The following is a 26,460-nucleotide window of genomic DNA, read 5'->3' as shown; positions in this document are numbered from 1 at the left end:
AGTTTGGTGCAGTTTTTACTTTATCATTAAAACAAATTGAAAACACATAAATAATTAACTTCAGGCCATGTATGTAAGCCTTGTGTTGTGCATGTGTGCAGTCTAGAATGTTTGTGGGTGGCTTCATCACTCTTGGTTGTCATTTTTCTAAAGGCTTGAAGAGAAGTTGAGAAAATCAGCATGATTCCCGTCATTGCAAATCAATGCTTTTCACCTCAGCCAAAAGCGTTCTATCTTACCACTCTACTTTGTGGCGAGACTGTAGCTTACTAAATAGCCAGGCAGCTTAAGCTTGTGGGCATCAGACATACTTATTGAGGAAAGAGAGTATCCCACAATATAACGCAAGACATGATTTTCACACAAGCCATCTAGTATTTCGATCCACTGAGCTGAACACTGATATTATAATAATACATGTTTGATGTTATCCCTAGACATTTTAATGTTAATAATATATATTTAATATTAGTGTATATGTGCTGGAGATTGCTTTGGTGGAAAATTAGAGTGAAAATGAGACCTTGTTTTACTGACAGATGGGATCAATTTACAGCTTCAGTCTACTCCTGACCTCTAGTGGAGGAAATTTGCACATTTAGTCGCTGACGTCATTTATTTAACAGAATATTGGTTCTTGATTACATTAGTGACATTCAGATTTGGTTGTTTTTATTTAAGTATTGATAAAAACTTTCAGATGTTGGTGAAGTGGTGAAACTTTCATTCTAAGGGGCGGTTTCCCGGACAGGGATTAAAACTAGTTCTAGACTAAAATAAATGTTAGAGGTGAAAACAGCTTGCCCTTAGGGGTATTACACCAAAGTAGAATTGAGAAAGCCGGGATAACAGAAAAGGCCCGGTTTGACCTAGCTTGATCAATGCATCCCGGTTTAATCCATTGCACGTTTGCTGAGCCAGGATGAGGTCAAACCAGGTGTAGAGAGCACGTTCACAGCATTCTTAAGCAGACCACGGGATCGATCACAGAATCAGGGATGCAAAAAGGATAAAACCCGTGCGGCATACTTCTCGCCAACTGAGCAACAGCTCATAATGGAAACATAAAGAAGTCAAACATATAGCCTGTATGTAAAATAGGAAACACGGCTGCTATAATAAAACAAAAATAGCGGTCAATAGTCAATATTGTCAATTATTTTGGTGAAACAATTTACACTCAAGAACACTGAGTACATTTCAAGTGAATACACAAGAAAAAAACTGATAAATCTGAGTAAATGTACTTTCCCAAATATATATATATATATATTAACAATACAATTTGTTAATTAACTACCTGGATTGTTTCATTAAATAAACTTAAATTATAGATGTACATTTTACAGAAATAAAATGTTGGATTTCTTATCTATTTTCCTAATGTTTTGAATGTAAAAATCACTGAAATTACATGTGTTTACAATATTTTACAAAGTTTTTATTAAGTAAATATAGCTTTTCATTTTTGTGATATTTACTAAACCACTGGATTCTTTTTTAGTGCAAGGAAGCAGTGCTCCACTGAAACCATCAGAATTAGAATTCAAGAAGTTACTTGTCATTTACAAAATTAGCTGTTGTACAATTTGCCTTAAACATGACCACTGGACATGCATGTCACTCAGGAAATTTATAAATACATTTTATAATCTATGTCATCTGTCTTCTGTTCTCAATTTCTATTTAGTTTTTTCGCTCTCTAATTTTTTTTATGTAATCTGGTAATTGTATCTATCAAATGGTTTGTCTATTTTATCTGTTTTATCAATCTATCCTTCTTAAAGAACAAACATATCTGGTCAAAAAAAGGACCTGGCAGCAAGTCAAGGTAAAGCACAAGAACATTTTGCAGGCAGGTATAAGGGACTTGATTGCTGAAACAAATAAAGTGAATAATGTCTGATGACATTTTTATTGATATATGGCACCATCCAACCCAAGACTTCACCACAGAGGAGCTGGCCCTGAATAAAGGGAAGCCAGTAATGGAAGGCATCCAGGGAGGGACAGCCATTGACTCTGGTCCAGCAAGAGAAACTGGCCTCTTCATACAAGATACAGTAGGTTATTGCCGGAATACTGCACATGGAAAACAGTGAAATATTAAGATTTTGTTATGTGGACTGTCTGACTTTGCCTTACCTTGCATTGTCTGGTAAGTAACACACTTACACTTCTAGAGCCACCAGACGAGCTGCCGACTGCCGGTGAGTACTCTTTATTTAAATCGTAGGCTTGGCATGTCCTGTCAAAACTATCATTAAGTTATATTGAATATGGCAGAGAGAAGGGGCATCTGCAGCAGTGGAGTGCACGTCTGTCGATGATGATGAGACTTTCTAAGAAAGATTTCTAAAGTAAATCTACATTATGAAGGACATGGATCTTGACATGGAAATAAAAAGCAAGACACTGAGGAAACTGGACTTGGAAATCCGGAATCTAGAAAAAGAAGTAAGTGAATTCAGTTCACAGTGAAACCATGACTTTAACACAATCTATAAATCATCGTTCTTTTTTCACTCCAAAGCTCCAAGCTGACAAGTGCTAACATCAAAATAAAAAATTCCAAAAACATTGTTCTCTCATCCTCCTACATCATGAACGTCCTGTGCATTTAATGTATTTGTTTAATATTTAATGTTAATGAACCAATGATGTGGAATTTGGGAAGATTACCAGTGTGAGCTGCCAAAGTACATGAAAGAGTGACATACATTATCCTTTATTGAAGGACATGCTAAATCAAAACAAAATTTGCTGTATATTGTTCTCTGACCAATAAATAATTTCTGTTATCTGGGAAGATGTCAATATCCAAAGCAACTCTTTTCTTAGGCTGGCAATGTTATGCAACACTGTGCAGGCAACATTCACGTCACAAGCCCTGTCTGGGAAGACCCTCAGGTTGTGCAGGCACTGAATTTGTGATTTCAGAAGGCCAAAGGTCATTTCGATTCGAGCCCTGGTTCTGTTGTTCGCATGGTTGTAGGCCTGCTGTGCTAGGTTTGGGGGTGTCTCATAGCAGCACACCAGAGAACTCACCCGAGAATACAAAATACAATTCTTACTAAAAACTAGCAGAGTAAACATTCTTTCAAAAATAGGGGTGGCTTACCAAGAGTCTTTGGTAAATAAATTCAACTGGCCAGAAAGACTCTGGAGTCATGGACCAAGCCAGGCCACTTTGCCTCTAAATTTGTGATAAGGCAGACAGCATCACAGATCATCTGTAACAATAGCCTATTAAGGTCATTTAATGCCACGAATACATTTATGTAGCTGACAGTAACCATAAACATTCTTACCCGTGTATGAACACTTCCTCGTGTACTACATCATCCATAGGGCACGCCATCGTGAAGAGGAAACACCTACTTCGTACTTCAGCCTATATATACGTCTTACACTCGTAACAGATATAAATGAAACCGCCTTTGCTGCATCATCAGCCATTTCTTCTGCACTCTACAACTAAGATATGTATTCATCAACCCCTCTGAAAGCCATTTGAACAGCACTCTTTATAATCACAGTAAAATAACAGGAGGCATACGATGAATGACAGTAACATTACATCAATTATTTTAATGCAGGAAAATTGAAATGATGCAGCATATTTATAGAACACAATGGAGTGACTGTATTCATTTCTAGTAGGATATAAACAGACGGATAAATTATGAGGATTCATTTTAGCCTGGTTAGTCTGCTCCGGAGGAGGTTAGCTGCAGAGAATAAATGTCCATAGCAACTCTTAATCTAGCCTGCTTTCATGTAACTGAGTCAGTGCCAAAACCGAAAAATCCCAGATTAATCCCTTATCTTGGTATTATGGGGCAACTCCCCTCTGCACTTTGAGTTCTTTAAAAAAATATCAGAAAAGTACTATGTGATAAAATTAATTAATGTCAACTTTTTTTCTCACTCTTTTATTTCGAAAATCATTAAGAAATATACTCTCTTCGTTACAATGTTTTTCCTGAATCCATCAAAACCTTCAGGGATATTTCACCCCAAAATTCAAATTCTGAAGAATTCTAATATTTCGAATAAAGTTGGTACCCCAACAACATTGGGGCCTGACATCAATTTTATTCTACATGTACACAAGTCACATACAATTGTTTATCGTAAAAAAACAATATTTTCTCGCTAATATCTGTATTTGTTTTATGTTTAAAGGGACTTAAAAATAACTATAATTACAATTCATTCCAAAATATTCATTTTTAAATATTGTAGGCTTTCTGCACGACTCCTGGGTTGAAATGGGTTCAGGCGCAGACGTAGACGCCTATTAGGGTCCTCTTCGGCGCTTCTGCATTGTTAAGACGAAACTCGCGGAACTGCTGCTAGAGTTACCGGGAGCGTCTGTTATACTTGGATAAAACCACATCTAAGTCACTGAAACCCAACTGCGTCATATACAGATTTCTTTCAATACAGTGAAAGTCAAGGTAAGACACCACGATTAAAATAATTGTCTCTGCCCCGCATCCACAAAAGCGACGTTTAGCTCAGGCTAGCGGCTAACGCACACAATCGCTACGGTAACAGAGAGTGAAATAGTATGATCTTGCAGTGACGACAATGTTTTAATGGTAAATTATGTGATATTTGAACGCGGTAGGACAGCTCTCGGACCCTCTGTTGTGGGAACTGTAGCCCAATGTTACGTGTGCGTAATAAAGATGAGGTCTGGAGTGAAGGGATGTTCTGCTGGTCAACAGTCATCATCCGGCCAAGAATAAAGAACCCAGTGTTCTACATTTAAACGCGTTAAAAGATTAACCTTAATTTTAAATCTACATGCTGCAATGATATCATTTTTATTTTGTCGTAGTATAACTTGTGACGTTATTGTCACTTTATATCAGAATGTATGGATTTGAGTCACATCACACAACAATCGGGGTGTCCGTCTTTTTAAGTCGGTGGGTCAAAGTGCACATTTAATTTTTCGCATAGTATTAAAACAGCTAAATGTATAAGTGGGTCTACTAATATAGATCAAGATCGGCAGTATTTGTGTTCTTTAAGAGTAGGTAAGGTTACGCTGTAATTCTTTGTCATATTAAACTTAATATGACATTGTTTTTTGTATGTTCTAACCTGAACTTTCTCTTTACAGATGCCATCAGTGACAACTGGCGACAATGCTGTTCACTCCTCCAGTCCAGATTTGGCCTGGGCACCATCTGAAACCCTCAAGCAAGTTCTTGGTATCATTGACAAGAAGGTTCGCAATATGGAAAAGAGAAAGGTAATTAATGTCAACGTGAAATCGACTTGTCACACAACTATTTTCTATTTGATGGCAGTACATAGCCTGTGTAGGCATATGTAATAACATTATGAAATAGCTATTGGGGGAATGTTTACACTATTGATGTAGTTATTAGTTGTGGTGATTTAATGGCATTATGAGAAAAGCTATAGTTTAGAAACGAAACTTTGCAGTTGGAACATCGTGGTTCTTTTGAAGGGTGAACTTGGCCCACAGCCTTCTCGAAAGTATGTGCTGGGAGTGTTTGAGGGATGGAAGAGAGCCTCGATGATCAGCTGTTCTCTCATTTAATGATGACTTCACTCTTACAGAACACCCAGATTGACAGTCCAATCTGTTCCAAATAGAAAAAATCAAATTACGCCCTAGTTTATTTTCTTGTTAAATAATCATTTCTTTACATCATATAATGGAAGTAATGTTTCTTAAATTCTTGTAAATTGATTCTTAGGCTGAATGCCCTGAAATCATTGGATTGTGTGGTCAAAACAGATCTTTGCCAGTCTCCAAAAAAGTTATTTAAAACGTTTTGATGTAATCTAAAAACTAATATTATTACATAAACTAATATTATTTTTATTGAATAGGTTTAATAGTATTTTCTTGCGGATTAGTTTTCTGTTTTACAATATGATAAAATTTCAAGCTTCCAGGTTTGATTCGATTTCTTTGATGTAATATAACTAAATTCTTATATATTTGGGGTTTTGTGAATTTACATTTATATCTAGTAATGAGCCCTACTCAAAATGAATATAACCAATTTCTCTGTTAAGAGCAAGTTGAATGATTACCAGACCAGGAAGGATAAAGGAGAACACCTCAACCAGGATCAGCTGGTATGTTTTCTCTAGTAAAATGTTACTCTGATGCTTTTGCTTTAGCTTTTAACTTATTAAACCTGTAATATTTTATCCATGCCAAATATTCAAATATTTTATGTATTGGATGCATAAGCTTTTGCTTATAATTTTATGTAGGAAGCTTTGTCTAAAGCTCAGGAGGTGGCTCACAACTTGGAGTTTGCTCGTGAGCTCCAGAAGAGCTTTATGGCTTTAAATGTGGAGGTATGTGTGTTATGGTTTACCTCAACCCTTGTTCAACTCCATGTGTATCCTCCGAATGATCTTCACTGTGTAATTTGTTAATTTCTGTTTGGTATAATTTAAATATATATCGTTCGCTTGTAGAACCAGAAAACTGTAAAAAAGACATTGAGGCGCGAGCAGTTGAAGAGGGAGGAGGCGGAGCGTAGGCGACTGAAGGCGGTGCTGGAGGTGCAGTATTTGCTGGACCAGCTCGGAGAGGAAAGCGTGAGGCGGGACTTGACTCAGTCTGAGACCCCTGTACTAACAGAATCGGAACTCACCAGCCTGGATGAGTTCTACAAGCTGATTGGACCGGAGCGGGACACTAGTGTGAGGTCAGGCATCACTTCCGTCTGATGCTAACATTCTCCTGGCAAACCGTAGATTCTGTGTTTTTTGCATATACTGTCTCAAAACTGACTTTTGATTCCAGGTTGACAGAGCAGTTTGAGGAAGCGTCCGTACATTTGTGGGAACTCTTAGAAGGAAGGGATAAAGCTGTGGCAGGAACCACATGTAAGTTGCGTTCATTGAAGAACATCGAACAAATAGTTGCTCTACAATGAGTCTAGAAGCCAAAGGGCTGGTCTTCACTCGGCCCCTGCCACGAAGGGTTGCGCTTGCCATATTTTCTGAAAGCTGTGCCCTGTCTTGGGCCCTTGAGAGTCAGCCGTGCTTCATGCTGACTTGTAGCCTACATCAGAAGCTTGGCAAATAGCCAGCAGTGTGTGTACAAAACCTCTCTGCTGGACATTTTCATTATAAACAGGGCCTGCCTGGATATTTCTAGAAGTTTAGGAGCTTGGTTTATATGAGTGCACTGCAAACCCTGCCTATAAACCAGTGCTGGCTGAATTTGTGGGACAAGATTAGTTTATAAAACCACCATGTGTGTTAAACCTGATTCCTGTTTGTGATTCGACAGACAAAGCCCTTAAGGAGACCCTGGACAAAATGCTGCTAAGTGGGTACTTTGATCGTTCTCAAACACATCAGAACGGAGTGTGTGAGGAGGAGACGAGGACCGCCACGGTGGAATCGCAAGAGACTGAGGATCGCCCAGCTGAGCCAGGTAAAAACTAAATCTGTCAAACTTGAAAGCAAATAAATGCTTTCTCGCACATCTGTTAGCTCAGTATGCTCTTGTTTTTTTACAGAGGTGTCTGCTCAAGAATACACAGAAACCATTGAAGTTGAAGCAACAGAGGTGTGAATTAATGTCACCACTGTCATTGTAGATGCTGACTTATGGGGATGACTAGATAACATTTCGACTACTGCATAACTTTGACTTATATAAACAATTTATGTATTGAAGTCGTAGCTTGTCTTCCAGTGCTCCCACCAATGTTCCCCACCTCTTGTTTTGTATTAGTTTGTAAACAGACAGTTTATTCCAGAAGCCGCTTACAGCAGCAGTGAGAGTGCACAAGGAGGAGAGTGGAACACAAGCCCTCAGGTATGATTGCGTTAAAGGGACAGTTCACCCAAAAATGAAAATTCTGTCATCCTACTATGGTAGTCAAAGGTAGCCAAGAATTGTCTGGGTACAATCATTCTTCCAAATATCTTTCTCTGTGTTCATCAGAGCATAGAAATGTATACACATTTTGAGAAGGATTCTGCTATGTAGTGGAACTTTGTATTACAGTTTTTCTCCATTGGTTTGGCTCATTTCTTGAAACAGAAATTACATTCTCAAAACAACATGGACAAACCTCCAAACAACTTGGCAATTGTTTACAACAGAATGGAATTTCTCATTCATTTGATCAAATTGCAAATGTCTAAATACATGTGTCAATGTCTCGCTACATCTTTGCAAATGATTACGTACAGGTAGCCTACATTTAGCACAATTCCCAAGTGAATTGATCTTGTTGATCTAAACTGATTGTCGATTCACAGTCTAATGGTTGTTCGCTCCAAAACGTTTCAGCGTCATTTCATTGTATAAGTCATCACATGCACAATAGTCTGTTTAATTGTCAAAATGAGTCAAGACCATAATACCATGAATACCATATATGAATCCCTTGGAACATTTTATAAATTTATTACAGCAATTGACAGTCAGGTGAAACTAGAACTTGACTAACGAAGGAGGAGATTCACACATCTCAGATGACCAATTAAACAGTATGTTTAGTTACCTGACAGGTGATGTCCATGACTGTGAATGCTGCCAAACATGTATATAAAGAGCTTGACATGCAGAACCAATACAATTTCTGAACATGGAGGCACCTGGCCAAGTAAATGAACAAGGGCAACTGCCTGCTCGAGGAGGAAGAGGAGGAGGAAGAAGAGGAGGAAGAGGAGTAGTAAGGGTGTGTGGTGATGGAATAGGGGGAAGAGGCAGAGGAGCACGAAGAAACCATGCTGTCCCGGATGAAATTCGGGCCACAATTATAGACCATGTCATCAACCATGGCCTCACAATGGCGGAGGCAGGTCGCCGAGTTCAGCCTAATGTGCCTCGCTCTACAGTGTGTGTTTGTGTGTGTGTTTGTGTGTGATAGGCCTACAGTAATATCTTACCTCAATGGTATGTTATGATACTAAAAATGACAAGAAAAACATTGGAAAAACACAGTTTTCCACGACAACCTTGCACAGGTGGCAGAGAAAAACTTCTCAATGAACAAGAGATCTGTAACATGGTGATGGCAAATAATGCCATCATAATGAGACACTGCAATCCTACAAGACAATGCCATATTCCAAAATGTCAACTTTATAAGCATCTCCACAATAGACCGTATATTGAAGAAGCATCAGATGACAATGAAGCAAATTTACAGGGTACCATTTGAGAGGAATTCTGATAGAGTGAAAGAGCTGCTGTACCAGTACGTACATGTAAGTCAGTTACTGGTGATCCAAAGCAGTGGTTCCCAAACTTTTTTCGCTTCAGTATTACGTGATTTGTGTATCCAGGTATGAAAATATTCGATTTACATCTCAGTAAGCCTAGTCATTGATGATTTCCCCCCTCCCCTTTCTGTCAAATACCCCCTGTAGTTGCCGGTTCGAATCTCAGTGCCAAGGGCCGAAGACGTGGCTGTAATATTATTGGCCACCGGGCCACGGTGGATGTCCCAGGCTAGCGAGTGGGGCAATACAACTATGTGTGCTGCCATATCTGAGAATGGTGTGGCCACTCACATCCCCAGTCCTGGCCCATACAATACACAGAAGCTCCTTCTTTTCTTGGACCGCCTTCATTTTTATTTGATCCCTGAAAATGAGAGAGGTCTTGTAGGGCCTCACCTACAATATGAGTACAGTAACCATTGTCAATGAAGGACGGGGCTAAGACTGAAAGGTGAACATGAGGGATATTTCAATGGTCCTCTGCCATAGTGACAAAACATCTAAACATTCTGACTTGCAGTGCTTACACAATGCCAAAGGGACGAAGCATTTTGGGGGCACTGACTGTTTAAATGAGAAAGATATTTAGTTTTGACACATGAGTGAACTGTTTTGGGAGAGATATGAGCTTTTGCAGGTAAACCATGGTGTTGTGCTGAACCATCCACACTATTTTGGCAAACGCATTAAGAGTTTTGAGAACGTCTGGTCTGTTTCAAGAAATGAGCCAAAGCAATTGAGAAGGATCTTTGTCATTTTCGTGGCACTGACTGTTTATATGGGAAAGGAATTTAGTTTTGAAGCATGAGTGAACAGTTTTGGGAGAGATGTTAGCTTTTGCAAGTGAGCTATAGTGTTGTGCTGAACTGTAAGACTGTTTTGCCAAATGATCTTAGAATTTTAAGAATGTAATTTCTGTTTCAAGAAATGAGCCAAACCAATGGAGAAAAACTGTAATATTGCGAAACGTGTTAACAACCCTTCTTGCAGGTGGTAAGCTCCCTCCAGCAGCCACCTGCAGCCTTGAGCCCGGCTTTGGTCAACTCCGAACCACACGCGCTGAATGCTGTCCTGACTCCCCCCGCAACAGACCCTGTGGTCAGGAAGCAGGTTGTCCAAGACCTCATGGCTCAAATGCAGGGTACCTTCAACTTCATGCAGGTTAGAATCAGTCATTCCTCGTGTTTTACCTTTAAGTACAGTAACTGCCTTTTCTAACGCGAGTGTGTTTTGGTACAGGACTCCATGCTGGAGTTTGAAGGTCCTCCTTTAGATCCTGCCATTGTGTCTGCACAGCCCATGAAACCTGCACAGATGGTCTGTCCACCAGGTTGGTATACTTACCATAATAGGAACAGGTCACCCTGAAGATAAATAAATTGGTGACACAACCACCCTGCTTCTCTTTATCTCCCACAGATTCCAGACTCTCCCAACACAACACACTTCCTGTGCAGCCAGAACCCACACAAGTAAGTTGCATTAACAGCAGTGCACGCTCCCAAACAATTAACGTCACAAAGATCTGTCTATCTTATACATCGCTCTCTATTTAATCTCCTAGGTTCCGATGGTCTCCCCTCCAAAAGAGGCCTTCTCACCCCCCCACTATCAGCCCCCTCACACCACAGAAACCCGACCGCAGACAGACTCCATCGACCCCCTCCAGGTAACCGTGCATTCCGCAGTAGCTTTGCAGATGCTGTGCATACTGTTTGGCTTGGATATGTGAATGATGTAGAATATACGCACCCTAGGTCTCCATGCCCCTGTCGTCTGAGCAGCCCCCCATCCCTTCCTCTCAGCCCCAGGTGTTTCAGCCTGTCTCCAAACCCCTTCACAGCGGCATCAACGTTAACGCAGCTCCATTCCAGTCCATGCAAGCGGTAGGCCTCCACCTGTCTGCCCCTCCCTCTCCAATTCACCCCCTCAGTCTGTCTCTCCATTCTGCTTCCGTGTTTCGTTTCTCATGCTGTGTAACTCGGATGTTGTTGGAAGGTTTCTTTTAAAGCTTTTTCTTTGAACCTTTGAGCTTGTTAAATCATGTTCTTTGAGCTCATTGTCTGCCCTTTGTGGTTGAGGTGTTTGACGCATGTCTGTAGAAGTGAGGTTTGAGTGAGACTGATTTTGGGGTCAGCTATGTTTTAGTAATGTAATGAACTTTCCCTGTTAGGTGTTCAATATGAATGCCCCTGTTCCTCCTGCCAATGAGTTGGAATCGCAGAATCTTTCCAACCAATACCAGACTAGCTACAGCCAGGGTTTCAGCACGCAGGTCGCACTTCCAGCTGAGCAACAAGAATTGCAACAGGAACCCATGCAGTCAGGTGAGAGGAAAACATTTGCTCTTCAAGTTGCATCATTATTCCATCGTGGTTGTTCTCAACTGTATGTAATTGTTTCTCAGTAGTCATCCCTTTCCATTCCCAAGACCAAGGTATTCCATCTGTGGGCGGACTCCAATCTGCTCCTCAGCAGTCCACTGGACAAGGCACAGGTTTTGGTCGGCCTGGTCAGTCCTTTTACAGCAACAGAGCAATGACGCGTGGTGGACCTAGAAATGCCAGAGGGGCTTTGAACGGCTACCGCGGACCATCAAATGGATTTAGAGGTGAGACGTGTTCTAATGCCGTAGCAAGACATGTCCGTTCAAAATCCGAAATGCTGAAATACGTCTTCATGCTTAAGGTGGATACGATGGGTATCGAGCACCATTCCCCAACCCCGGATACGGGCAGACTCAATTCAGCACTCCTCGAGATTACTCCAACAGCACCTACCAACGGGTAACTCAAAGCAAAATGATGCTATAAAACTGTGTAAAGGATATTTAAAAAAGGGAGAATGAGATTACAGAAACGTTTCGGTAGTATGTTTTGAAGTCATACTTGAGTTTTGTCCACAGGATGGATATCAGCAAAACTTCAAGCGAGGAGCTGCACAGGGACCTCGAGGTTGCTCTCGAGGTAATGCTCAAGCCATGCGATCCTAAAACCTTTAAGAAGACTCGTTTCTGTTTGGCCACTTTCAACATTCAGTTATCAAGAATGTTTTCCCCAGCCCATGTTTTTACGGTGGTTTTTGTTTTCGGCTTATTGATTCAAGTAAGCCCGCTTTGATAGTTTTAATACACTAACGTGTTTTACAGAGACACTCGCAGGGCTGAAACTGTCAGTGTTGTGATTTTTCAGCCAGGTCTTGTTTAAAACATAAGTATTCCTGTAAACTTGAAAGATTTTCATTAATTTATTTTTTTTATAAAATAAAATGCAAAAAGATAACTAACACAGTCAGTGTAATCCAAGAGAGTTTTTTGATATTTCGTTGGCCTGTCCCTCTTCCTCGCACTCAGTTCTTGCCTGTGTATTGGGAACTGAAGGCATTGTTTGTTCGTTTTTATTTTTCGCCCCATTTCGTTTTGAAGAGTTTTTCCTGTCCTGCCCTTTGTATGCTCATGTCACTCTTTGAGAGATTGTTTCAATAAAGATGTGTTGCATTACTTGCTTGTCTGCCGCTGCTTCTTTTTGCTCTCTGTGCACGGAAATCCTCTCACCTGTCCTGCGACCCTTTGCCTGCTAAAGAGTGGGGATTGACTTCCTGTAATCTGAGGGGAGGCAGGTGATTGGGCCGCTTACTGGTCAGTTTTCTGCAGCTCTGTTGTTTGCTTTACTGCCTCTTGCATCACGTAGTACATCCTGCTTTGAAATGAAATTAAAGGGATGGTTCATCCGGACATGAAAATTCTGTCATTTACTTGCCCATGTTTTATTGTACATATTAATGACTTGTGGTAAATACAAAAGATGTTCAGATGGTCAGTCTGTGTTCAATTCATGTTTCGACATAATTGTATATTTTTCTTCTTCGGACAAAGTGATTTGGAGTGAGCTAAGAATGACAGAATTTTCAGCTTTGAATGTATTTTAATTGGGTGTAAAGTCTAATTTTCATTGAGTATGGTAAGTGACCTGCTTGTAGTCTAAATTTGTCAGCAATTTACACGTTTTTTTCTTCTATATTGTTAAGTGAAATGATCTCAGGTGACTTGAACAACAGCAGTCATTTCTTGATCTCACTTTATCACTATGCTACCAGAAATTCCTTATTATTTAGTATAGCAAGATTTGCACCATATTTATTTTGCGTGCTATCACAGTGGTGAGACTTTCTGAATGTTATTGTGATCTCCATCCACCCAAGAAACTCTTGGTGTACTTTAAAATGTGTGCTCTACATTGGTGCAGTTATACAATATATAAATGTAATTCTTCAACAATAAGTGTCTTATGTCTAAGGAATGGTTCACCCTAAAATGTTTAATTTGTTTAATTCCAAACCTGTATGACTTTCTTCTGCAGAACACAAAAGGAGATAACATCACTAGTTAGGTGTTCAATATTAATAGTCATTATGAATTATAACATTCAGAAATTTAAGAATTTTAATCTTCAGAATCGTTTATCTGTTTTGGCAGATCATGAATATTCGTCTATCTGTATCGGTGGAGAAATTTTGTATCGGTGCATCATTATTGTAAAGTATAGTATTGTAAAGCGTTACTTGAGATTTTGATGTTAGAGAATCGCATGTTATTTCTCAACGCTATAACATTGTAATTGGCAGAGTTGTTGTTAAAACAAATTATGGACTATTTTATTCACTATGTGTTGTGATGTATTTGGATTTCAGGGCGAGGGGGATCTTATCGGGCCAGCAGAGGAATGGGTCCCATGACTGCACAACAGACCAGCTAAACCCTGTCCTTTAGCCATTATCAGCCCTTTCCCACCCACTCACCTCTTCCACACATCCCAAACACAATCCCTGACACTCCAGACCTTGTAGTTAGATGACAACATCATAGGGAATAAGGACATAATCGATAGTTTTGGGAAAACCCAGTATCAATGAGACTATAGCGCTGCAGAATTGTAATTGCTCAGAACTCTCAAAGCTTTCACCCTGGCATATGCTATTGCACAGCCATTAACCCTTTTGAGACAGAACACGTGCCTTTGATTATGGGTGTCTGGGTTTTTGTTGAACCTGGTGGGAATGACTCGAACTACATGAAGTAGCTGGGAACAGCTATTCGATTTTAAATGTGAAGCACACCACATACCAAAGGCACTTTGATTTTGGCCAAATGAACCGTTTAGTTAATGTGAAGAATTAACTTTTATGTACTGTTGTATAACATGATTTTCCTTTTTCTCCAAATGGTTTACAAGAAATGTATTACTGTATGTGGCTGAATGACTGCATTGTATTTCTCTCGATAACTGTTAATTAGTGTTAATTCTAACAAATAAATGGTTTGCGAGGATAAGTCGCTCATTTTTAAAGCTATAATATGAGCAAAACGTATCTGCTTTGAAGTAACAACACAAACGTAAATTTTAAAGTAACAGTTCACCTACTCCTTTATTCACACGCATGCCGTTCAAAACATTTGTATCTCTTTCTTCTGTGGAACACAAAAGAAGATATTTTGAGAAATGTTTCAGTGGTTCTTTGTCCATTGACACAACTCAATTGTTCAGTGTTGTTTGGTAACCAACATTCTTTAAAATATCTACAGCAAGAATAGTGTCATACGGGATTGGAATGGCATAAAGGCGAGTAAATGATGAAGGAATTAAAAATTGTTTGAGTAAACTGCCCCCTTTAAGTTTTTAACACTGACATCAATCACAACTTGCTTTTGGAACAGGGGTTTGCACGATGCTTTCTTTACCTTAAAATAGAAAACCTTTGTGATATACTTAGAATGCTTGATGCAAAATCAGTCATGATCTTCAAAATATGTTATTTTATTTGCTCTGTTAGACCGATAGGATCCATCTTGAGGACTGTGCCATACATTTAAGCATTGTAGCTGTATTTCAAATATAAAGTATGCCGCCACGTTACTTCTTGCCTTGTTCACAAAAGTTTTTTCCAAATAGATGTTTTATTGAAATGTTGCTTATCAAGTTCCCACCCCAACAGTTGCATTTCAGAGACGACCTAATCAATTAAAAAATGATAAAATGACTTTGTCATAAAAATTCCATGTACAGTTCAACAATATTGAAGCAGGAAATTATTGACTCATACTGGGCCGGAGGTACTGTTTGTTGAAGTCTCTGTTAGCCTGTTGCCAGATCAGGTCATTCACACACATCTGTTAAAAGCCATATGATATTCCTATGGCACATTATTATGATCCAGGGGCACCTGTGGAGAATCTTGGGGCAGGTTGTTGTGGCCTGGAGGCATTGGCTGGTTGTTTTGAGGGATATTGGGATATCCTTGTCCTAGATCCTGATGATTCAGGGGTATATTGTTATGTTCTGGAGGGACGTCTTGATGTCCTGGAGGCAGAGGCTGGTGTTCGGGGGGCTGGTTATGTCCTATCATCTCAGGAACAGCATTTCCTTCAACTGTTTCAAGACATTTGGGGTCAAGAGTTTTGTAGTAAATTATTTCATTTAACATCTTTGTATAATTGCCTTTGGGCACAATACAATGTGACTTAGAGATTTAACGGTATGGAAATTTCACATCACGGTTATAGTGAGCACAATTATCCGTATTATCACAGCTTTGTTCGCATGTGCTGGGGATTTCCAAAAAGTAGGCCTACTGATACAAAGTTTTATATTGATGTGACTTGTTAAAAGCACTTTTTGTTGTCATAAAAAACATTAATATTCATCCTGGCACAATTAGTAAAAGGTTTCTCTTGTTCAGGTTGAACACAACCATAAGTAAATCAGACACAACTCAGTAAATCATCTGTCTGCATGTGTCGTGAGCAATTGGTTGTACTTTAGGACCCAGGAGACACCAGCAGTTATACGAGCAACTGGAGTTGAACAGAGCTTTTTTAAATCATCAGTCTGTCTAAAGAATATGATTCAATATATGAAACGTGTTTCAGTATATCTATATTTCCCCAAATATGCACATTTTGGGCTAAAATCTCTGTGATCACAAATAAACGGGAGCATACAAGGATAAATGTCTCATACCAATAACATATTTTCTTGTTTATTTTGCACGGCTGACATAAATGAACAAAACCTGCACTGTTTGTGTTTTGACTTCCATAACCTTTTATGTTTTACTTATGGTCAATGTTTTCTTGTTCAGCTGCTTTGTAACAATGAAAATTTTAAAAAGTGCTATATAAATAAAGCTGACTTGACTTGACTTAGTAATGATAAGTAGGTACGGTTAAATGATAACTAAAATATGACATGATATTGGTTTACTGTAAAACCGGTAATAGTTACATCCCTACATGATATATCACAAATGAAAGTGCTGTACTTACAATGCATCTCAGGTGGTACGTCCTGTGTTTTCAATCGTTCCACATGTTCCACAGCCTGATAATGAAGACGACACGAGTGAATGACTCAAATTTTGCAGATGCATTTGTTCAAAGCGACTCAAGATATTCAATTTTGTATGCATGCGTGTTCCTTGAGAATCAAACCCACAACCTTTGTGATAATAACACAATGCTCTTCCAGAGCTACAGGAACACGCAGAAGAAAAAGAAGGCAGAATAATCAGTTCAGTTACCTGCTGAAGTTCAATCTTCTGGGCATTGAGCTGATCCTGCTGTCTCTCCAGCTCCTCTTTCTGTTTCTGAAGGTCAGCTGCTTTCTGGTTTAAGTCTTGCTCTTGTCTTACCAAATGCTCCTCAAACTCTCTCATTTCTTCCTCGGTATATGCCTGGTTCTGCTCTAGCGTCTGAGGTCATCACAAGACAAATCACACTAAATCAATTCCTCGAGTTTTATATTTAACAAATCCTTTATTCTTCTTTTTATTGTCTTTATAATAATAAAAGTAAAACCACTATGATAAGAGTACATGCTGTATATTTGAAAAAAAGCTTGGTAACCCTAAAATACAATGGCAACCCTACTACAGTTAAGATTGTGTGTTCTGTGTTGTATGTAATTCTCATGAACACAATTATCAAGATTCACATTTCCTAAAACCTGTCAACATACTCACTTCCCAGCTGTCTGGTTCAAGAAATTCCTTTTTTCTTGTGGCAACCAGGAACTCGTCTAAGGACACCAGTCTGTCTTTATTAGAGTCGACCTGTGAGGGCCAGATATTTAGAAAAATCTTTGTGAAGTATACAAATCATGCAAAGATGATGTCAATCATAATAATATCTCCTGGTTCATTTCTTTTACCTCATTCATGACATGTTCTCTCATTCGCAGCCTCTCCTCTTCCATTTCCACCATATCATCTTCTTCATTAGTTGGATCGTAGATTTTCTCAAGCTAAAATAGCAGAATCACGAAACAAAACCTCTTTAGTATTAATGCAGAGCAAGGACTACATTCATATAAGATTTCTCTGGTGATGTTTGTAGCTCTGTATCTTAAGCCTTTGTACCTCTTTAGTGAAAAGGGCTTCCAACTCTTGTTCATCAAAGAAGCCATCTCCATTTGTGTCTGCAACACAAAGTTATAATTTCACAAATATAATTTCTTGTTTCATCAGGCTTGTGGCTAAGGCAGAGCTGCAAGAACAGCAGTAGGCTAAGAGAATCTTATACCATGCAGGTTAAAGAATGTTTTGGGGTCGAAATCTTCAGGGTCAAGGCCGTCAGCCTCTTCCCAAACTTCTTTCAGTTGATCCTTGCTACCCTATGGATCAAAATATCAAGGAAACATGAGCATATCCTCACTGAAAGCACTGATATGAAGAGGATATGTGTGCAGACTCACTGGATGGTTGACTTTGGGGTGATCAGCGTGCTTCTTCTTCATCTCCTCATAGTGTTCCTCTTCTTTCTTCCTTCCTTCCTCGTCAAGTGCCTTCAAGTGCTCCCGTCTCTCATGCTCTTTCGTCATTTCGTACCTCTTGAAGTCTTCATGTCGTTCCTTGTCGTAGTTCTCCAGATCTTTTGTAGCCTTGGTTGCAGGATTATACATTGTGTATGACTGATGATTTGCTTGATGTGTTTCAGTTATTTTAAGAATGTGTAATGCTCTTGTAATGCCTTTGTAAATTGGACAGTTCCCTGGAGAACATGAATAAACTTTTTTGTCTGCAATATTGACTTAATCGCCATGGAATGCTGGCAAGGTACAAAAATAGCTTTTTGTACACCATTCTAAGATTTCATAAAAAATGTTTTTAAGCGTGGAACTTTGGATATAACAGAAGTTCTTGTTGAATGTCTGAGGTCTTAACGATAATAAAAAACCTGACACTGTGCAAACAGAACCTGTATTTGGCTCGACACAGGTTTGACTTTTTTAAGATGCTGTTTGTTAGGGTGCTGAGCCTGAAGTAAGAACAAAATGTAATTCTATGTCTCTATGATTTTACACAAATACGTGATATGGAGCACAAATCCTTGAGACGGAATTTGTTGAACATCATTCAAAAACATTTCTGAATAGTTCAGTGTCATATGATTCCTACACAGATTTAATTTTGTGACACCCTTAATACCACTTATTGGTCCATCTGTATTCTTTTAACACACTGTCAATAGCTATAAAAACCTGGAAGTATCAAGGAATTTTAACTCTCTTAATTATCCAGGCCTTTATATCATAGAAAATCATACAATCCTTAAAATGTTTATAGTTTTTTTATAAATTGATAAATTAATGTTTCAGCTATGCTCAATTGTGAATTGTATTTCACCAGCAATAAACTGTTGACATCTAAAATATACATTTTTAGTCATTATCCAGGATATTGAAGATTTCAGAATATGGTGTAGCATTAGAGATTATTCACAGAAGATGTTAATAAGAATTGTATGTCCATTCTGTCCACATACTTTTGGTCATATGGTTTAACCAGCTTTAGGATTACATCCACCAAAATCCAACAACGTATCCACATGAGCCGTGGAATCAAATGAAACATTCATTTTATTCAGTTCTTGACATACCGATTTGATGAGCCTGTCCAGATCCTCAACCTCAAAGGTGTGGGGGTTCATGTGGTTCAGATATTCAAACTGTTTGAGTAAGGCCTGGTGATCTACAGCAAAATCTAAAAAAACAATGGAGAGAGAACTGCTTTCAGAAAATGCTCAGGGCGCATCTGACTTAAATGTAATTTATACGTCAAATGGTGGATGAGTTGTTCTTTTCTGTTATGCCTCTTTTCATTTATTAATCAATGTGTATTTACATATTATGTCTGACTCTGTGTTATTTAAACTATTGACACAACGTGCTCAGTCATTATGGACACTATAATAAACAAACTCAGCAGTTGAATGGGCCCAGACAGACAAAAATCAATCAGTGTTGTTGTTTGTAACAGCAAATGGAATCAATTTCATCATGAAAGCTCTGTGTATATTTTTTAAGGCCGTTGTTACCATTTCCTCCTTCAATGTCCTGCTTGGCTTTGATGAGGGTTCTCAAACGGCTGACCTCTTGCCTCTTCAGTTCATCCAGCTTGGTTCTCACATGGTGGCTCACAAAGTCAAGTTCTTTAGCCAACTTCCCTTGCTGAAATCAGCAGGAATCAACAGATTAGCTCTGTACGACCTTTGTATTATACAACGCAAATAAAGCCAAGCTGTTTCTTACCTTTATATCCTCCATGTCTGTGTTGTGGAGCTTTTCCCGAAAATGTTGATCTTTCTCAAGGAAATCAATAACTTCTCTGAGATAACGGTCATAGTGCAGTCCAGTGTCCTACACCAGATGTCACAAATAAAATGTGCTTTTTCAAGTACAACTGTATCATAACATATACTGTATATATAAATAGATATGCAACCAGCATACATGGATGTGAATTCCATACACTTACAAGATATCGTAACTAGCTTAAGCCAGGGCTTATGTAATGGACACGAATATCTGATGCTTACCACACTCTGGGGTGGATCCTTGACGGTTTCCTCTGGGATCTTTACCTTTGTTTTGTCTATACTTATTGGAACTGCATTGGCACAGAACATCACACTGGCCAACACAAGGCTGCTGGTGATAAGCCCCTTAGTAAAGGACATCTGGAAAAATCACGAATTAGAGAGAGAGATGAGAACACGTATCATACATTGACACACCGTCGATCGCTACCTATACAGCACTGTGGGCATCACGAATTGAGATTTCAAATGAAACGTAACAGTCGATACCAAAAATGCTGTCTGGGTAACGTTAGGTGGCTCACTAGGGTTGAGCACCCACACACTGTTTCGCAAATCAGCACTTAACACACAGTGTTACTGACACTATATTAAAACCAAATCTACACGGTTGTGTTGGAAAGCAATATTATATTACAGTGCTGCCGTCTGACAGGGGGACTGATCTTCACACACGGGCTAATTTAATTAGCTTTCCACTATACGAGACCTAGCAGCAGATCTGGTGAGTATTTCATAGGTCAAAAGTTGATTTGATGACGCTGATGTGTCGATTAAGGTGCACGAGACGACATTCAGCATTAGATAAAGGAACTTACGGTGTCGGGTCGGTATCTAGCGAGCTATCTCATGTGTTTTCGGCTTGCTTTCATTACCGCTGGCTTCCCGACTGTCCGCTATCTTTGACTGATGAAGATGATGATGACCGTACACAAGCAGACTCAAAGCGGCTAGCGGGCTAACCGAGCGAATAGCCCCACAGGAGACAGAGCGGCTCCACGTATAGCAAAGGCAGCGCTTGAGTTTTTGTCTCATAGAGCGCCTCCTGGTTTTCATTTCGTGGACTTACTGCGATGCGAAAGAAAGGGGGCGCATGGAGGCTCAGAAAGCCGGGTCTAACATTACATCTCATTCCCTAAATATGCTAAATTGATCTTCATTGAAACACGTGCAAGACAAATACAACTGCGTACAGTTATTGACTATAAAATACTGTATAATACGGACACCAAAAACAACTGTGATTGGTTCACATTGCAGCGCTGAATTAAGTTTCAGGTTTTAGGTGACTTTAGTTTAGATCGACTCAATGATAACGTTACATTAAATATTAGTAATCTTATTTTACTGAAAATGTTCGGTGTACGATAATTTAGACTTGCGTGCCCCGCTAAGCTCCGCCTACTTTATAACTTTTCAAAGCCCGTTCTACCCTCTTTCTAAAGTCTGGGGATTTTCGGAGACCGCCACCTGCTGGAAATGACTAGAATTAAAAATAACTTGTTTCTTATGACGCTAAATTATGAGCAAAGACATTGGATAACATCAACCAAAGTGTTTTATCAAAGATTATTTTTGATCGTATTATATTTAATTTAAACACGTGTGTGTGTGCTCAAATATGTATACAAAACGGTTACTTTTTATTAAACGATTACTTTTCTGTAGGCAGGAAGTTTTATTTTACGTCACTTCCGCCTTCAAACTTCACTTCCTCTCGGCCTCGGCTCGGTCTTTCTCTTTCCTCGCTCTCAGAACCGCCATCATGGGTCGCATGCACGCTCCTGGGTATGTGTTTATTTTATGATCAAAAACGTAATTTGGGGGCCACAATGCTAACTCAAAATGTCGCTAACACTTTATAACACGTATTAAGCATCGAACATGTGCGTTATTTGTGCTAATACACGCTATAAAGACTGAGAGTCTATTTCCACGTTCTCTCCCTCTGAATAACGCGATGGCACCACATGCAAGTTAGCGTGAGGGGCTGCTGCCTCGACAGATGCGTCTGTATTTAAAAAGGTCAAACTAAATCGATCCTTGAGATTCGTTGTTCGTGCGATCTGGCGTGATATCTGAATGTTAACGCTGTTTGTATTTCTCTAACGTGCATTTGTATTAGACGCTCCCAACGGCGCGTATACCATCACTAACTTTAGCATTAAATTAAATGACTATCAATAGCAAGCGGGTTTCAGGCGGTTTAATGCACATAGTGTCATCCCACTTTTGTATTATGCATATTTTAATGGTTTGTTTATTCTCAACTTTATATTACCTGCTTCTGTCATGTAAACTTCACCAGTGTAACTTTCATATGGAATATTCTAGGGCTGCAACAACGAATCGATAAAATCGATAAAAATCGATTATTAAAAATGTTGGCAACGAATTTCATTATCGATTCGTTGTATCGCGCGACTATAACGCGCGCCGCATGTTTGAGTGGCGTGAGCGTGGCGTTTCTGTTGCGTGTCAGCTCTGTGGCGGCTGCGTCGTGTTTTCTGTATCTTTGCACACCAGCACCGTGCCTGACGCGGCGCTGGCGCGCTGCTGCTGCTATAGGTGACATAGAGGGAGGCCGCCGACAGACAAGGGTCTTTTATTCACGACAAGTTTAAACTTTTTTCACATAACCTACACCTTCCAAAATCCGAAAAATGAGTAAGTAGGCTGTCTGTTTATTTAAATAACATTTCCAAATGTTTTGTAGCTTTATTTCCTGATGTTGGACCGTCACTCAGATGACACACTAGACTACGTTGTTATTGTAGTGTGTCATATTTTTTTCCATTTTTAATCACATTGTTAAGAGCATAAAAAACAAAAATAATTCAGTCACCAATACATTTTGGGGTTTAATACGAACCACAATTCGTATTAAGATGATTCTCAGATATGTTATTAAAGATGTAACGTAATCAATTGATGCACGTGTTTACTTTATGCAATATGTGTTTAAGATGGACATAAATTAATATTCCCATTCAATGTATCTTTTCATTGGATATAGCCTAAGCATTTTCTTGGAGGAAGATTTTATGGAAAAAAGTAGTTAATTGGAGTATTCATTTGCAACATTTTAGTAATAATATCTCATACTTTATTGAAATAAATTATACATTAATATTCCTATTTTCACTTGTTGTTTCTCCAAAAATGCATTATAAACATGATTTAAGTCCTGATGTTTTCTACAGTGGACATGTAAACCCCGTAACGTGTAGATGTTGGTTTAATGAAATTCAATTTGAAAATACGATCAAATAAATGATGATTAGCTTTCAAACATCAAAATGGCATTCATTAATATGTATTCGTGTACAAAATTACATATAAACATCTTTTCCTATTCTATTTTGCCTGGAAACGCTTCCAACACGCTTGCGTGTCTCGTGAAAAATAGGCGTCGATTCAATTCCTAGCATGCACGCGTTTTCCGTGCGGCTCGTCTCACGCAGGCAGTGTGCAAGCTCTAACCTGTTAACATGGGAGCCGATTTAAAAACGGTCACGCCAGGCTTCTGAGACGCTCACGCCACGCATCTAGTGTGTCACAGGACTAAAAAAAGTTGATCGCGCCGCGCAGCATAGCGGAGAAAAAATAAATTAAAAAAGCAGAGCGGAGGTAGAGGAAAGACCATCAGAGAGACCCGAAAAAATTCCAGAAAAAAACAGCAAACCATGAGAGGCTTCTTGATGGGAAATGCATCATGTAAACCACAGCAAGCTGTAATAATAATATAATAAGTAATAATAAAGCTTTTGAAATATGTTTTGCAATGTCAGTTCTATTTTTCAATAAAGGGTTGAAAATGAATGCTTTTAAAAATTTGTATCCGATTCATCGATTAATCGAACAAATAATCGACAGATTAATCGATTATTAAAATAATCGTTAGTTGCAGCTCTAGAATATTCAATTACATTTAACAGCTTCTTTCTGACAAATTGATTAAATTGAGATCTTTCTTTATTTAGCAAGGGTTTGTCCCAGTCAGCACTGCCCTATAGACGAAGTGTCCCCACAGTAAGTCTGATAAATATTTTCTGAGCTGTCATTTTGTATACATATCATATAATAATGCAATGCAAACGCTGTCAACAAGCAAACAAACATTGAGGATTGTTTTTTTTATATTTTAGTGGCTCAAACTGACATCAGATGATGTCAAAGAGCAAATCTTCAAGCTGGCCAAGAAGGGTCTGACCCCCTCTCAGATTGGTAAATTTGAACTGACATTAAGGAACTTAAGAGTCTTTTCTGTTCAGTTGTGATTTTCCAGTTCTTATTTCTACCAGATATACACAAGTAAATTGTCTGCTAACTAAGCATATTTTTTGTAATTAAAAAATATTTATTAAATTGTTTTTGCAGCATACTTTGGTGTCAACAGTTTCACCAAAAGATGCTTTTACCTTTTTAGGTGTGATCCTAAGGGATTCTCATGGTGTTGCCCAGGTGCGTTTTGTCACTGGCAACAAGATCCTCAGGATCCTGAAGTCCAAGGGTTTGGCCCCTGATCTCCCCGAGGATCTCTACCACCTCATCAAGAAGGCTGTTGCTGTGAGGAAGCATTTGGAAAGGAACAGAAAGGTAATGTAACAACAAAAGAACATGTAAGTGCTTTTAATATGTTGCAACGTTAATGTCGGGTTTCAAGCAGGATTTTGCATCAATTCTCTTGTTGCCACTCCTTCATAGTTTAAATGCTTTTCTTTTTTCACTTAAGAGTTATGACATTATTACAGCACATTGAAAGTTTTGCCTCACAGCTGCCACTTGTGTTTTTGTAGGATAAGGACGCAAAGTTCCGCCTGATTCTGGTTGAGAGCAGAATCCACAGGCTTGCCCGCTACTACAAGACCAAGAGAGTACTTGCACCCAACTGGAAGTAGTGAGTGTTTATTTCATACTACACAGTAGCTTGTAACATTTTAGAATGCAGGGCCTCCCCTATTTGCACATTTTCCATTGTCTGTTTCTTTTTCATTGTAAGAAATAAGATATTTCTGGTGTGCTAGATAAACCCTGGAGGTAAATTAGCAGGATGGCTATCTAGTGCCACCACTGCCAGTCCCCTTCATACAAAGTTTCTGTGACTCCAGTGCATTTTGTTCCATTTCTCTGCAGAAATCTTTAATCAATGTGTTTTTTTCTTTACAGCGAATCCTCCACAGCTTCTGCACTTGTGGCATAAATCACAGTTTTTGGACAAATAAACAGATTTGGATCAAGAAATGCATTTGTGGTTGTGCAATTTACATTTTTCTGTATACATATAAACTTGGGCTCCATTACAGATTAAAAAAATTAAATGGCTTGCTGCTTGTTTTAAGTGGTGGGATATATTACAGGAAGAAAATTATAAGTTTTATTAGACAATATTAGAGACTATGAAATACAATTTTGCAGCTGTAATCCATATATGCTAATATTTCTTGGAGATCATGCTAATAAATGAATAGTAGCCCCAAAAAGAAAAGACGAAAGTGTCATGTGTCGTTACACTTTTGACCTTGAAACAACCAAAGCATCCTTACATTAATTTATGAAGTACTGCAGCGAACATGTTATTTGGTCCAGGGTCACATGTTTAGATTAAGTTGTGGTTTTGTAAAACGACAATATACTGTTATTTAAACCATGATTATTGATGCAGTTTTATTTTCTACGCGAATAATAATGGATGTAATTCAACACTTCAAATGTTGCCTTAAGAGCAACAGTGGTAGCAATCTAAAATTTGTTTTAATTTTTAGTTTTAAGTGTGAGTCATTGTCCAAAAAACAAAACATTCAAACATTTTAATATATGTCTGTATAATACGGAGTTGTTTTGGCCACGATAATCGCATAGTTAGTCTGATACTGGGAGGATCCTGTCCATAAAAGACACATTTCTCTGTAGGTACACACCAACTCATGTATTTTACCCATGTTGATCTATGATATTGACTTAAACACGGCGTAGGTACTCTTGACTGTACACTGATGCAAAAATCTTATACACGAGACCCCAGATGGTTTCAAGTAGTGAAAGCTGCTTAGTCTTTCCTGTAGCTCAGTGGTAAGAGCATTGTTGTGGGTTCGATCCCAGGTATTGCAGATACCTATGTATAGGATAATGCAATGTAAGTCGCTTTGGATATAAGTGTCTGCCAAAAGCTTAAATGTCTGAGTGAAGAGTTGTAGACTTTTCCCGTCCACTAGAGGTCGGTGTTTAATATCCATTAGGAATGGTATAGTAACTTCAAGAAGGTTAAAAGTTACTGTAGTAAAGTTTCAAGAATAATTCAGATATAAATTAATTCTGAGTATACATTGGGATGTTTGTTTAATATGAAAAGGTTTTATTGGGAAATTAAGGGTGGTTTTCCTCATGACACTAAGCGTTCGAAAGTTATGACAATTTGTTTAATTGAAGGCTTTTTCTGTAAAAAATATTTTTTCTGTTTGCTGCAGCGAATGCAGACTGGCTTTGTAAAGGTCCAAAAAAGCTTTAAGATGTAAATGGCATGGGCTGGCAAAACTTGTTCTCAGTTTGTT

At 38.8% G+C, this 26,460-nt stretch overlaps 3 protein-coding genes across 8 annotated transcripts; 2 read left to right on the top strand and 1 right to left on the bottom strand.

The window, feature by feature from the left end:
- Positions 1-4,262: 4,262 nt before the first annotated feature.
- Positions 4,263-14,674, top strand: caprin1a (cell cycle associated protein 1a). Of its 6 annotated transcripts, none has more exons than XM_079453959.1 (19): positions 4,263-4,463; positions 5,138-5,269; positions 6,070-6,132; positions 6,274-6,360; positions 6,484-6,716; positions 6,815-6,897; positions 7,307-7,453; positions 7,539-7,588; positions 7,757-7,840; positions 10,249-10,419; positions 10,498-10,588; positions 10,678-10,730; positions 10,823-10,927; positions 11,016-11,144; positions 11,432-11,585; positions 11,690-11,869; positions 11,947-12,044; positions 12,164-12,224; positions 13,948-14,674. In XM_079453959.1, the coding sequence occupies exons 2-19, from the start codon at positions 5,138-5,140 to the stop codon at positions 14,010-14,012; spliced, it is 1,986 nt and encodes a 661-aa protein (XP_079310085.1). In that variant the 5' UTR covers positions 4,263-4,463; the 3' UTR covers positions 14,013-14,674. The 6 variants fall into 6 exon arrangements, with proteins under 6 accessions (XP_079310085.1, XP_079310084.1, XP_079310083.1 ...); XM_079453958.1 differs by having other exon boundaries at positions 11,669-11,869; XM_079453957.1 differs by having other exon boundaries at positions 11,666-11,869.
- nucb2a (nucleobindin 2a) lies at positions 14,660-21,298 on the bottom strand. The gene is made up of 13 exons (XM_079454010.1): positions 20,728-21,298; positions 20,129-20,269; positions 19,842-19,949; positions 19,628-19,760; positions 19,190-19,293; positions 18,006-18,191; positions 17,834-17,924; positions 17,671-17,729; positions 17,463-17,555; positions 17,275-17,364; positions 16,834-17,004; positions 16,580-16,634; positions 14,660-15,683 (listed from the first exon to the last, which is right to left on the bottom strand). Exons 2-13 carry the CDS (start codon positions 20,267-20,269, stop codon positions 15,448-15,450), a joined length of 1,467 nt encoding a protein of 488 aa, XP_079310136.1. The 5' UTR covers positions 20,728-21,298; the 3' UTR covers positions 14,660-15,447.
- A 333-nt stretch (positions 21,299-21,631) lies between these two features.
- Positions 21,632-25,234, top strand: rps13 (ribosomal protein S13). Its single transcript, XM_079453944.1, has 6 exons — positions 21,632-21,697; positions 23,893-23,941; positions 24,058-24,136; positions 24,339-24,508; positions 24,709-24,809; positions 25,079-25,234. Exons 1-6 carry the CDS (start codon positions 21,675-21,677, stop codon positions 25,110-25,112), a joined length of 456 nt encoding a protein of 151 aa, XP_079310070.1. The 5' UTR covers positions 21,632-21,674; the 3' UTR covers positions 25,113-25,234.
- Positions 25,235-26,460: the final 1,226 nt, after the last annotated feature.

This window comes from Barbatula barbatula (assembly GCF_947034865.1).
Source record: "Barbatula barbatula genome assembly, chromosome: 1".
In the NCBI taxonomy this organism is placed as follows: Eukaryota; Metazoa; Chordata; class Actinopteri; order Cypriniformes; family Nemacheilidae; genus Barbatula; species Barbatula barbatula.
Note: the sequence above shows the minus strand (reverse complement) of the source record. Positions and strands in the feature narration are given on the sequence as shown.

Coding starts and splice junctions, on each gene's coding strand:
- rps13 (XM_079453944.1), top strand. CDS start 21,675: ATGGGTCGCATGCACGCTCCTGG. Junction 23,942..24,057: donor ATAGACGAAGTGTCCCCACA/GTAAGTCTGATA, acceptor TTTATATTTTAG/TGGCTCAAACTGACATCAGA. Junction 24,509..24,708: donor ATTTGGAAAGGAACAGAAAG/GTAATGTAACAA, acceptor GTGTTTTTGTAG/GATAAGGACGCAAAGTTCCG.
- caprin1a (XM_079453957.1), top strand. CDS start 5,138: ATGCCATCAGTGACAACTGGCGACAATGCTGTTCACTCCTCCAGTCCA. Junction 6,133..6,273: donor ACCTCAACCAGGATCAGCTG/GTATGTTTTCTC, acceptor AATTTTATGTAG/GAAGCTTTGTCTAAAGCTCA. Junction 6,361..6,483: donor TTATGGCTTTAAATGTGGAG/GTATGTGTGTTA, acceptor GTTCGCTTGTAG/AACCAGAAAACTGTAAAAAA.
- nucb2a (XM_079454010.1), bottom strand. CDS start 20,269: ATGTCCTTTACTAAGGGGCTTATCACCAGCAGCCTTGTGTTGGCCAGT. Junction 18,192..19,189: donor TGGACAGGCTCATCAAATCG/GTATGTCAAGAA, acceptor CCTGCAACCAAG/GCTACAAAAGATCTGGAGAA. Junction 17,925..18,005: donor ACCCCAAAGTCAACCATCCA/GTGAGTCTGCAC, acceptor TTTGATCCATAG/GGTAGCAAGGATCAACTGAA.